The following is a 13,389-nucleotide window of genomic DNA, read 5'->3' as shown; positions in this document are numbered from 1 at the left end:
AAATCTTTCCCCACTCGGGGGACAAGTTCGTTACAGAAAATGTGTTTGTATTTTTCAACTAAACCCGACCTTCGTTTCTTTGTCGTCCTTAAAAATTCTTCACGTGCAGAACACTCGAACCGATGACAAGAGACAGTTCTCAGACTTACACTTACCAGATGCCAAGGCCGAATTGCCTTTTGTCGTACACATCCTGCTTGTCCCCCGAGTGAGGAAAGATTTCCTGGAAGAAAATCTTCGAGCGAGCGATCAGTTGGCTTCGCCTTGCGTTACTAAACAGAACGGTGCGTGCCTTAACGAACACGGAATATTTTAATATGTTCGTTATTTACGCGTAAGTGAGTTATAATCCGAGAGCGGCAGTGGAATTGTTCCGCGAACAGTATTCCGATCGGAGCTAAGAATTAAAATGAAAACGTGTATGCAAATTTTCAATTGCAAAGTGCAATGTGACAGTGGATTTGTAAAATGTAAAGTGGCAGTGAATTTGGAAAGTGTAAAAGTGACAATTTTTGTTTTGTGAAAATTTGCCAGTGGGAAAGTGACAATGATCGTGATGATAAGGAAAAAACCATCGGGTGCAGGTCACTGACTTACTCCAAGCATCAGCTGCTGCGAGCCATGTGTCCTATCTTCGAGTGTCGAAGGTCGACCCATTGACCCATTGACGTTCTTCTACGAGCAGGTGCACCTACCAACCAAGAAGTAAGTCTAACTCTCATTATTTTCCCATTTTTTATGCTTTACATACTGTGTAATTTATAAAGTTGTTAGTTATTTCATTCAGTATGTTACATTTATTGAGCGAACGTGACTAACGACTAATTGCTTTGTTTTCTGTAATATTTCATCAATTTCTTAGTTTCTTTCTGCATGAAACTTTTGTTCCAACCTGTACTCTCGTCGTGAGCGCGACATACGGGCGCGGCAATGCACGAGGCGGTTGCCGCGCTCCTGCCCGCCATGTATACTCGCGCTCTGATTGGTCGGGGATTTTTGTTAATAACTCAATAACCACGCCTCGGACAACTTTTTCGCAAAGGAAAAAGTTGTTTAAAATCACCTCAGGAACCTCCCATTAAAATATGTACCACTAGTCCTGGGACACCCTGTATATTATTTAGTGTGCTAGTTGATATTATAAAACCGGATTCATTTTAATATCATACCCCACAGACATTCCAAAAAACTCTTTTTCCAGGTCTCTGAGAAGGAATATTTCCTATACTTCCACATGAGGGGGTAAAAAACCCTAATGATGTAAGTCACTTTTCCGCCAAATTGTAACTTATGCTACGAATGGTAATGCGTTTAGTAATGCGATAGTAGCCTAATGTAAGCATGGTAACGACAGCTGTACCATTTCCAGAACCTTTCGAATCTGAAAAGTGAATTACAGCACTACGACTTTTACCTCTTCATATAGTGCCTTGAGCTGCAACGAGATAAAACACGCTGGCGAATAATAATTATCTTTCCATTTTGCATACGAATGGTCTAAATCTGACAGTGAGAACATTTTACAGCAAGATTCATTACAAAGATGATGCGAGTCAAAAGGGTATTGTATAAAATGATAATGAACCTTGATTTTCAAACCGAAAAGGCATTATTATCTTCAGGAATAATTTTTGGAACGAGGAATGTCTAATTAAGAAAGAACAATATAGACTGTTCAGCTATTGGTAGGGAAAGTTTTAAGGGGGAATTCTAGAAGCCAAAATAAGGCAAGAATCAAGAATCAAGAATCAAGAAATTGCGTCCAAGACTCTTCTACTTATAAGTGGTCAGAAATACATTTCGAGGAGATATTTAGAGTTTATCATTGATAAGACTCGATCTGTTCGACAGGTTTCCAAATCGAATGCGTTCGACGTGACTTTGGTAAATGTATCGAGGAAGCTGACGGGGATGTACAAATGCGAAGTATCGGCAGGCAGTCCAACGTATCACACGCTAATCGAGAGGTCCAGTATGGAGGTAGTAGGTGAGCAGAGAAGTCTAGAATTGAAAACATTTTACAGAAAAAGCAATCTCTTTTGCTACTGAACTGGGGCTTGGTTCTGTAATTCAGTGCACGTGCACCAGCATTCTTACGTGCGATCCATTTTCCTCTCGGATTCGTTGAGAGCTTTAGAAAGGAACGCGAATCAACCTTCCGTTACACCTTTAAGAAAATTCCTTGCCCTGCGTCTTTTTACGCTTGCTACACCCAGGATCGATAGGAAAGAGTTTACTAATTATATCACCGTCCACGTACAACATAAATCTTATGACGTTTAAAAATTATGAATACATACGTTGCTTTCTTTCGGTGTCAAGCTTGAAAAATTCTGATATAACAATAAAGTATACAGGGTGTCCCAGAACTACTACTACGCCCGAAAATGAGGAGGAGCTCAGGTGATTTTAAACAACTTTTTCCTTTGCAAAAAAGTTGTCCGACGCGTGGTTATTGAGTTATTCACAAAAATCCACGCCCAATCAGAGCGCGAGTATACAAGGCGGGCAGGAGCACGATAACCGCCTCGCGCGCTGCCGCGCCAGTATGTCGCGCACGTGACGAGAGCATAGGATTAAAGAAATGTTGCATGCAAAAACGAACTAACAAATTGGTTAAATATCGGAAGAAAGAAAGGGATTAGTCGTTACTTATGTTCACTGAACAAATGTAACATGCTGAATGAAATAACAAACAACTTTACAAATTACAGGATAGGTAAAATTATGAAAAATGTGAAAAGAATCAGAGTTGAACTTACTTCTTCGTTGGTCAGCGCACCTGCTCGTAGAAGAACGTCAATGGGTCAACGGGTCGACCTTCGGCACTCGAAGATAGGACACATGGCTCGCAGCAGCTGATGTTTGGAGCAGCGTTGAGATATTTTTTACCTCGAGGCTCGCTTCCCCTGTTTTTCGCCCGTATTTCGATCCCCACTACTATTCCCCTCATGCGTGCTCATGCGCGTTCGCGAAGCTCTCCGCAGCGCTACCGTGAAAATCACTGCATACCCCCACCAACTATTGGTCCCCACCATGGTCGCGTCGTCCCCACTTTCCGGCCGAGGTAAAAAATATCTCAACGCTGGCTTGGAGTAAATCAGTAACCTGCACCCGACGATATTTTCCTTATCATCACGATCATTGTCAGTTTCCCACTGGCAAATTTTCACAAAACAAAAATTGTCACTTTTACACTTTCCAAATTCACTGCCACTTTACATTTTACAAATCCACTGTCACATTGCACTTTGCAATTGAAAATTTGCATACACGTTTTCATTTTAATTCTTAGCTCCGATCGGAATACTGTTCGCGGAACAATTCCACTGCCGCTCTCGGATTATAACTCACTTACGCGTAAATAACGAACATATTAAAATATTCCGTGTTCGTTAAGGCACGCACCGTTCTGTTTAGTAACGCAAGGCGAAGCCAACTGATCGCTCGCTCGAAGATTTTCTTCCAGGAAATCTTTCCTCACTCGGGGGACAAGCAGGATGTGTACGACAAAAGGCAATTCGGCCTTGGCATCTGGTAAGTGTAAGTCTGAGAACTGTCTCTTGTCATCGGTTCTATATATACAGGGTGTCCCAGGACTAGTGGTACATATTTTAATGGGAGGTTCCTGAGGTGATTTTAAACAACTTTTTCCTTTGCAAAAAAGTTGTCCGACGCGTGGTTATTGAGTTATTCACAAAAATCCACGCCCAATCAGAGCGCGAGTATACAAGGCGGGCAGGAGCACGATAACCGCCTCGCGCGCTGCCGCGCCAGTATGTCGCGCACGTGACGAGAGCATAGGATTAAAGAAATGTTGCATGCAAAAACGAACTAACAAATTGGTTAAATATCGGAAGAAAGAAAGGGATTAGTCGTTACTTATGTTCACTGAACAAATGTAACATGCTGAATGAAATAACAAACAACTTTACAAATTACAGGATAGGTAAAATTATGAAAAATGTGAAAAGAATCAGAGTTGAACTTACTTCTTCGTTGGTCAGCGCACCTGCTCGTAGAAGAACGTCAATGGGTCAACGGGTCGACCTTCGGCACTCGAAGATAGGACACATGGCTCGCAGCAGCTGATGTTTGGAGCAGCGTTGAGATATTTTTTACCTCGAGGCTCGCTTCCCCTGTTTTTCGCCCGTATTTCGATCCCCACTACTATTCCCCTCATGCGTGCTCATGCGCGTTCGCGAAGCTCTCCGCAGCGCTACCGTGAAAATCACTGCATACCCCCACCAACTATTGGTCCCCACCATGGTCGCGTCGTCCCCACTTTCCGGCCGAGGTAAAAAATATCTCAACGCTGGCTTGGAGTAAATCAGTAACCTGCACCCGACGATATTTTCCTTATCATCACGATCATTGTCAGTTTCCCACTGGCAAATTTTCACAAAACAAAAATTGTCACTTTTACACTTTCCAAATTCACTGCCACTTTTCATTTTACAAATCCACTGTCACATTGCACTTTGCAATTGAAAATTTGCATACATGTTTTCATTTTAATTCTTAGTTCCCATTGCTCGAAGATTTTCTTCCAGAAAATGCACGTGAAGAGTTTTTACGGACGACAACGAAACGAAGGCCGGGCTTAGTCGAAAAATACAAACACATTTTCCCTAACGTACTTGTCCCCCGAGTGGGGAAAGATTTTCTGGAAGAAAATCTTCGAGCGAGCGATCAGTTGGCTTCGCCGTGCGTTACTAAACAGAACGGTGCGTGCCTTAAGGAACACGGAATATCTTAATATGTTCGTTATTACGCGTAAGTGAGTTATAATCCGAAAGCGGCAGTGGAATTGTTCCGCGAACACTATTCCGATTGGAGTTAAGAATTAAAATGAAAACGTGTATGCAAATTTTCAATTGCAAAGTGCAATGTGACAGTGGATTTGTAAAATGAAAAGTGGCAGTAAAATTGGAAAGTGTACAAGTGACAGTTTTTGTTTTGTGAAAATTTGCCAGTGGGAAATGATCGTTATGATAAGGAAAAAACCATCGGGTGCAGGTCACTGACTTACTCCAAGCATCAGCTGCTGCGAGCCATGTGTCCTATCTTCGAGTGTCGAAGGTCGACCCATTGACCCATTGACGTTCTTCTACGAGCAGGTGCACCTACCAACCAAGAAGTAAGTCTAACTCTCATTATTTTCCCATTTTTTATGCTTTACATACTGTGTAATTTATAAAGTTGTTAGTTATTTCATTCAGTATGTTACATTTATTGAGCGAACGTGACTAACGACTAATTGCTTTGTTTTCTGTAATATTTCATCAATTTCTTAGTTTCTTTTTGCATGAAACTTTTGTTCCAACCTGTACTCTCGTCGTGAGCGCGACATACGGGCGCGGCAATGCACGAGGCGGTTGCCGCGCTCCTGCCCGCCATGTATACTCGCGCTCTGATTGGTCGGGGATTTTTGTTAATAACTCAATAACCACGCCTCGGACAACTTTTTTGCAAAGGAAAAAGTTGTTTAAAATCACCCCAGCTCCTCCTCATTTTCGGGCGTAGTAGTAGTTCTGGGACACCCTGTATAGGAGTCATGCACTTATCAATAGAAAGTATTAGAATAAGTATGCTTGAACTCTGCAGATTAAAACAAAAAACTAGTACTCGACAGTTCTCATAGTTTCGAGTAACTGCAAAAAGCATATGTATTAATGAATCAAATAAAAAATTCTTTTTATTCAAAAGTATGGAAATTCATGTTTTTATAGCTTTTACGATCTATTGTCAAAACGTTGTAACTTCGCATTAGTTAGGAAGCTTGATTCAAATGATTCTTACAATGTAAACGTAAAGAATATAAAATATTTTGTTTCCTACACATAACTATTTTAATTTGTATAAAATAACTGCATAAACTGTAGTAATCTATGTTAAGATGTTGGAAATTCTTATACGTACATTCACTTGACTTCCGAATTTTAATAGAATCATATTAAAGGAAAACTACCTCGTTTATCTCGACAACGATAGAAACTAGGAATGGCATTTCCTGATGTTTATCTAAATTTAATTAATAAAGAACACTTGAGAATAGTCGAATGTATATGGGGCCAACATATTAAGTTAACCAGATAGTAATACTTCTGTATATTAAATAACAATTTTATTATTCTATTATCTATTATTTATTCTTACTATATTATTATTCTATTATGTATTTTTAGTATTTTTATTTCTTTCATATATTTTATTTTATATTCTATTATATATTCTTATATATTATTTTATTATTTTCTTATCTTGCATACATATGTATCCTTAGTATTTTTATTTCTTTTATATATTTTATTTTATATATATGAATTTCATTAATTAAGTAATAATTAAAGCAAGCTTTGTATTCCTGTTTTCATTATATTGCCACCCTACCTGATTTAAAGGATCGAAAAGAGATTTCAAAAATACACAGATTACTTAATAATCAGTAAAACTTACATAATTAGACTAATATTTAGAAGACATAAGTTTTTGCAGAGATTGTATAATCAAAACAACGTAAATCAAATATTTTTGTTGTAAAATTGAAAACAGTAAATAGAAATGTGCAAGATATTTATGTTAATTAATAAATGATAAAAATTTGTTGTATTATAACTTGTTTTAATGCTTATTCTTTTCTCTTCATAATGTAAATATATACATATTCTCTTAACAATGTATATAATTCATAATATAAATATTCGATTTGATTTATATTTATTTATATACTATAATAACTTCGATTTAGTTGATATGCGTATTTATAATCGCACGTCGCATACACCGTTATATTATAACCTTAATGAATATGAAGTTGACCACTTTCAATCGTTCATAAAAAATATAATAAACTTTGTAAGTTGGCCACTCTCATTTCTTTAGCTAGGAAGACGAAAAATATGTTGAAATCGGCGAATCTAGTGATTTATCAATGACATCTCTGCATTAAGAACATCTTTTTAAATAAGACTTGTTACACATTATATTCTATGACATTAAGAACAATTAATATTCACGAAAGAAATTAAAAATGTCGAATTTACATCTATATAAGAATGATACACGGTATCCTGACGGGCATCCGGCTCAAACTTGCCCTCGGGACGCTGCCGCATCCCTTGATTTGATAATTGTTTTGTCTTAGATGCACCAAAAACGGGCCCAATGATCGAGATCGCGAAGGAGTGGATCTCGGTGGGTGAGCTGCTTCGGGTGAACTGCACCACCGGCAACTCGAAGCCCGCCTCCGTCATTACGTGGAAGTTGAACGGACATCTCGTAAGTAGAATATTGTGCTCAATGTTTCCTTATCTATAAGTGTCCTCCATCCGCAGCTGTGTCATCGTGTTGGACGATTAAAGTTCAACGACGTATCACTTCTCTCTCTCTTCCTCCCTTTTCAACACTCCTCCTCTCGTTTCATTTCCCAAACCTTTTCCTGCCTGTGTTCATTTCAATCTAAAAAGATCGGTTCAGATTTATTATAATATAAAACAGGATGTATATATGTATATGTCTGGTCTTAGCGATTATACATGTATTTCATATTTTCGAATCGACGAAGAGCTATAAAAAGATGTTGCCACAAATTTGTTTTTAATCTCAACGTCAATTTTTTTTAAATTTTATTATATTCTATATATTTAAGACAAAAAGTATCAAAGAAACCCTATGTCAAACATAACAATTCTCATAAAAAGTAGTGTCAATGTTCCATTATTAGTAAATCTGACTTTATTTAAAGATTATTAAACGTCAATAGGTCATTTTCAATGCACGCTTATTCTTTTTACGATATAATTTTTTACACCATATTATTCTTCCAAGTTTGCCAGGCATTACTCAAATCGAGATTAGCCATAGTATGCATAAATACTTACATGTATGTTCGAGCCCATTGTAATGAATTAATTAATGAAAGCAATTTGATGTTCCGCTTATAATGGGTAATTAATTCGCCGTTGAACAAATTATTACGGGGCGTACACATATCGTGTCAAGAAGCGTGAACATAAACGATCGTATACAATAGTTGCGTAAACGTTAATTAAATGGATCGTGGCCTGAAAAATGTTGCGCTCGATTCGGTATCGATGGATCATCGATTCTGCAATTCGATACGTGATTTTCGACGCGTTTCCAATTTCAAAATTATTACTTTTGTGAGAATTCCCTCCTAGTTATCGGAAACTGGTGATTAAATGGATTAAACTGATACCTTATGTTCTAAGACTTGTTACACATTATATTCTATGACATTAAGAACAATTAATATTCACGAAAGAAATTAAAAATGTCGAATTTACATCTATATAAGAATGATACACGGTATCCTGACGGGCATCCGGCTCAAACTTGCCCTCGGGACGCTGCCGCATCCCTTGATTTGATAATTGTTTTGTCTTAGATGCACCAAAAACGGGCCCAATGATCGAGATCGCGAAGGAGTGGATCTCGGTGGGTGAGCTGCTTCGGGTGAACTGCACCACCGGCAACTCGAAGCCCGCCTCCGTCATTACGTGGAAGTTGAACGGACATCTCGTAAGTAGAATATTGTGCTCAATGTTTCCTTATCTATAAGTGTCCTCCATCCGCAGCTGTGTCATCGTGTTGGACGATTAAAGTTCAACGACGTATCACTTCTCTCTCTCTTCCTCCCTTTTCAACACTCCTCCTCTCGTTTCATTTCCCAAACCTTTTCCTGCCTGTGTTCATTTCAATCTAAAAAGATCGGTTCAGATTTATTATAATATAAAACAGGATGTATATATGTATATGTCTGGTCTTAGCGATTATACATGTATTTCATATTTTCGAATCGACGAAGAGCTATAAAAAGATGTTGCCACAAATTTGTTTTTAATCTCAACGTCAATTTTTTTTAAATTTTATTATATTCTATATATTTAAGACAAAAAGTATCAAAGAAACCCTATGTCAAACATAACAATTCTCATAAAAAGTAGTGTCAATGTTCCATTATTAGTAAATCTGACTTTATTTAAAGATTATTAAACGTCAATAGGTCATTTTCAATGCACGCTTATTCTTTTTACGATATAATTTTTTACACCATATTATTCTTCCAAGTTTGCCAGGCATTACTCAAATCGAGATTAGCCATAGTATGCATAAATACTTACATGTATGTTCGAGCCCATTGTAATGAATTAATTAATGAAAGCAATTTGATGTTCCGCTTATAATGGGTAATTAATTCGCCGTTGAACAAATTATTACGGGGCGTACACATATCGTGTCAAGAAGCGTGAACATAAACGATCGTATACAATAGTTGCGTAAACGTTAATTAAATGGATCGTGGCCTGAAAAATGTTGCGCTCGATTCGGTATCGATGGATCATCGATTCTGCAATTCGATACGTGATTTTCGACGCGTTTCCAATTTCAAAATTATTACTTTTGTGAGAATTCCCTCCTAGTTATCGGAAACTGGTGATTAAATGGATTAAACTGATACCTTATGTTCGATGTAAGTTCAGATATGTAAATGATAAGTCATATAGATAATGATCAGTAGTACTTAATATTATAGAGAGAAGAATTTAATGTGAGAAATAGTGGTGAACTGAAATTTAGAACAGAGTTTTAAAGCCTCTAGTAAAGGAATTGTTAAGGATTTCCCATGTATGAACAGCAAAGAATGTAGAATACTACTTATATTATAAACAAATGCAATAAGCAAATCGGAAAGTGTAATAAGTACAAAATAATTTATCTCTATCTACACATAAAATATGTTCAGTATAGATGATGGAAAGATACAGGAACTCTTGTAAAATAGCGGAGTTACTGTCTTTCACACCTTTAACAAAGGAGATCGCAGTAGCACGCTGTATATCCGATGTATTTTTCAGCTTTTCTAGGGTATTTAGAGTTCAAAATGTCAACATTTCCGGTCTACAAACAGTAAATTTGAATTATTTGGTTTATAAATAGCACATATGAACTATTTTTAATGCTCCAATGTCTATCCGAATATTTTGTGGAACCAGTTTTGGTATTTCGAATTCCAAGTATAATTGACTAAAATGTGCCATTTCGATCCCTTTTGTTAAAGGCGCCTGGGACAAAAATCCGGCTATAGAGCAACAATTGTCATATTATTCCCTCAACTATACATTCACTCACTTATCAACACTGCAGCTAAAAGTACATAGAATTTTCACATCTGGTGTATATATTATATATACTGTGAGGAGTTATAAAAAATAACACAAAGGCGTGTAACAAAACAAGAATAAATTTAATGTTTTTAACGATAAATAGGGCCACACTTCATCGTTCTAATTTTAACCGTTTTAACGGAACAAAATGTCTTTACGTGCCTTGTTCGGAACGCTTTTCTTCTTACGGCTCGCATACGCACGCACACACTCATATGTACTTTACACATGTACACGTCCTAAGGTCGCATGTACATATCTCTTAAAATAGTATAACTTTCATGCCGTACGAGAGCATTAATTGTAAAGGTCTAGCTACAGTGACAACACGACAACGACAGCTTGGGTTTTTTGAGGTGATGGGGCGGTCGAGCCAGTACCGTAGCCTTTACAACTGCTTTTACACGCTTTTCCCTATACTTTCAGTTGTAAAGGCTACGGTACTGGCTCGGCCGCCCCACCACCTCAAAAAACCCAGGCTGTCGTTGTCGTATCGTTGTCGTGTCGTCAGTGTAGACAGATCTTAAGAAGAAATGTAGCCTCAATGAATCCTTACGAGATAAAACGGGGTTAAATATTTTTACGGATGTCACAATATCTTTAAAGTTTGATGAGTTATAGAGCTGGTTTTTGTTTACAAAGATTATCCATTCATTGACTAAATTCTGAAAATAATTTCAGGATTTTATCCAATTATTTCCTAAGGGGATGAAACGAGGTAAAATGCATGTTCACAAAATTTTCAATATTTCTAAAAGTTTCATGAATTAGCGTGGTTTATGTATACACATGAAAATTACGCATATCATGAACAAAACAGCGTGTTCCTGACGCTTTTGTAAGGCACGAGTCGGAGACGGCAGACTTCGGCAGGTGGGCGCTTGACCCCAGCGATGGGTCGCTGGGTTGGCTGGCGGACACGGGGCGACCGCGCAAGGAGAGGTTGCTCTGGTTCCGTTGTTATCCCTTCTCGGTCGAATACGACCGTTAAAGGCGAGGGGCCCTTCGTGGAGATAGGGACTAATCGTGTTCCTCGGGTGTTGTTGCCGCTGAGCGCGTCACCTGGGAAGGGTGGCCACTCTAGGGTAGTGGCTCGCCTGTCGCGCTCGCGGCTCAGATTTAAGTAGCTTCCTGAAATTTTGGAATCGTTGAGTGTGCTCGAACAGTGAGAGACAATACGTTGAGTTTTTCCTGCGCCACAGGCTTTGCCTGGGTGAATGCGAAAGCAACGAACGCGACATTTGCTAACGATAAATTATTGTAAAACTGAACGGCGTAGCGAACTCATGAAGTGCTTGGACGCACGTGAACAGGAAGGACATTGTGTGTCGACTAGGGCTCGACCAGTCCAAGTTGTTTGCAGCCGATTCATTGTCTTTCCTTGGAGGAAAGCGATTCGGGCTCGGGTTCGAAGCGTGATTGGAGATTGATGGCTGCGGACAGCACTGTTTAGAGTGAACGGACCAAGTCCGCGAGAGTCGAGCTCGGGCTGAGTACCTGTTCGCAGATTCTCCGCTCCGAGGAGCTTTTGGGAAGAAGCGCACACAGGTGGCCACGGGTTTTTGCGCTTTTGTTGGTTTATTGTAGAGCGATCGCGTTGGCGCGACTTAGCCGCGTTTGTTAATTGTAGAGCGATCGCGTTGGCGCGATCTAGCCGCGTTTGTTAATTGTAAAGCGATTGCATTGGCACGGCTGTAGCATCGTTTTTGCCAACAGGCCATCTGATTGGTGCGGCGGTGGCGGCAGCGTTTTGGAGAATAAGATCGGCATCCCAAGCCAATCGGGCTTCACTTCGTTTTTCTGAGTCACAACGACAGACTGTATTGTTTGACCGAGCTGCGACCGTTAAAAAGCGTAGATTTCTTGCTAAAAGATTAATAAATTCATAATAGTCGTTACAGCGATGTGTTTTCATTGAATTCGACAACGGCTCGGCTAGAATCATCGCCTCACCTCTTCGGAGTGAACACAGCGATTTCTGGATTTTATCCTAAATCATCTTCTAAATATTGTAGATAAAAGCAGATGTCGTGATTGATTCATGTATTAATGCCTAATCTCAACCACTAGTCCTATAAATATGGGAAGATACTTTCTTTGAAGCATCCATTTTAGAATTTTACCCTCAGGGTGTGAAAAGAAGTGAAATGTGTTTTTATGAATTTTCGAGTTTTCTTAAAATAGTTGACTCATTAATTGGACTTTTATTTCAAACAGTTACAAAATAATATATGTAAAAATCACTTTTCGATACTACCTCCCTAAATAAGACGGTGAAGAGAGATGATGTATATTTTCATAAATGTCCAAACTTCTTTTACATGTTTTATACATCATCCTGACTTTTATTAAAGATGATTGTAAATAAATTAATAATTAATTGTATGAATTCATAATTGGGTTGAAGCCGTGATGGAGATGCTAGTTCTTGATGTCAAAGCAGCAGATGTAGAGTGAAAGACATAAATATTTGTACAGATTTCAAAATTGTTTAACATTTTCAATGTTGAACTTATTGAATTAATTGTTTTAAGTGTTAGAGAAATTAGTTTACTATACTATGTGTTCTATCATGTATAACAAAGCATTTAAAATAATTGCTGTATGGGAATGAGTGTGAGTTGCAATAAGGATCATGCGATATGGTTCCGGATAACGGTGGTACTGCGAAACGAAGGTAAGCGTTGGAAGTTTAAAGCGCGTTTAATACATATAAAAGAGAAATCACCTTTACAGACATGGTTCTACAATAAATGATCTTGCTTTAAACAGCGCATTTAGAGTTTGCACTGAGAGTACAACAAAAATGTCTGATTGCACTGAGTTAAATTGCCCACACTATCGTCGTTTGTATTAAGCGCGAGAGTTTAATGATTAACTGAGTATGAGTTAATCAATCCGAACTTGAGCAAATGGGTCAAAGCACTATTAAAGAATCACTTCATAGTTATAAAAAGACATTGGTGTATGTTCCGACGACGCGAAGGAACCTCGAGCTTGAGGGAGAGAGCCTGAGCATTTTACACTTTCAAGTGGCTTTCCCAGAAAATTCGTACTCAACCTCGTCGAGTCTTAACAAAGGCGTTTAGTTGCGGGTGCCTGAGTTCTGGGACTCATCACTCCGCATTCTCCCATTTGGGCATGCCAGGCTATACTTTATAGTGTATACATCCGGTATCGCAGTGGGACACCGACCAAT

The 13,389-nt window shown here is 38.5% G+C and overlaps 1 protein-coding gene across 1 annotated transcript in view; it reads left to right on the top strand.

Annotated features, from left to right (window-relative positions):
* The window catches only part of LOC108630101 (cell adhesion molecule 1-like), a 16,579-nt gene extending 9,227 nt beyond the window's left edge, over positions 1-7,352 (top strand). Inside the window, exons 3-4 of the mRNA XM_026817791.1 lie at positions 1,852-1,987; positions 7,148-7,352. Of these exons, the coding sequence (XP_026673592.1) occupies positions 1,852-1,987; positions 7,148-7,320 (309 nt within the window). The 3' untranslated portion in view covers positions 7,321-7,352. The remainder of the gene's footprint in view (positions 1-1,851; positions 1,988-7,147) is intronic.
* Positions 7,353-13,389: the final 6,037 nt, after the last annotated feature.

Source organism: Ceratina calcarata, unplaced genomic scaffold (genome assembly GCF_001652005.2).
Source record: "Ceratina calcarata isolate Rehan_Ccalc_2016 unplaced genomic scaffold, ASM165200v1 scaffold673, whole genome shotgun sequence".
Lineage (NCBI taxonomy): Eukaryota > Metazoa > Arthropoda > Insecta > Hymenoptera > Apidae > Ceratina > Ceratina calcarata.
This window is presented reverse-complemented; position numbering and strand designations above follow the sequence as displayed.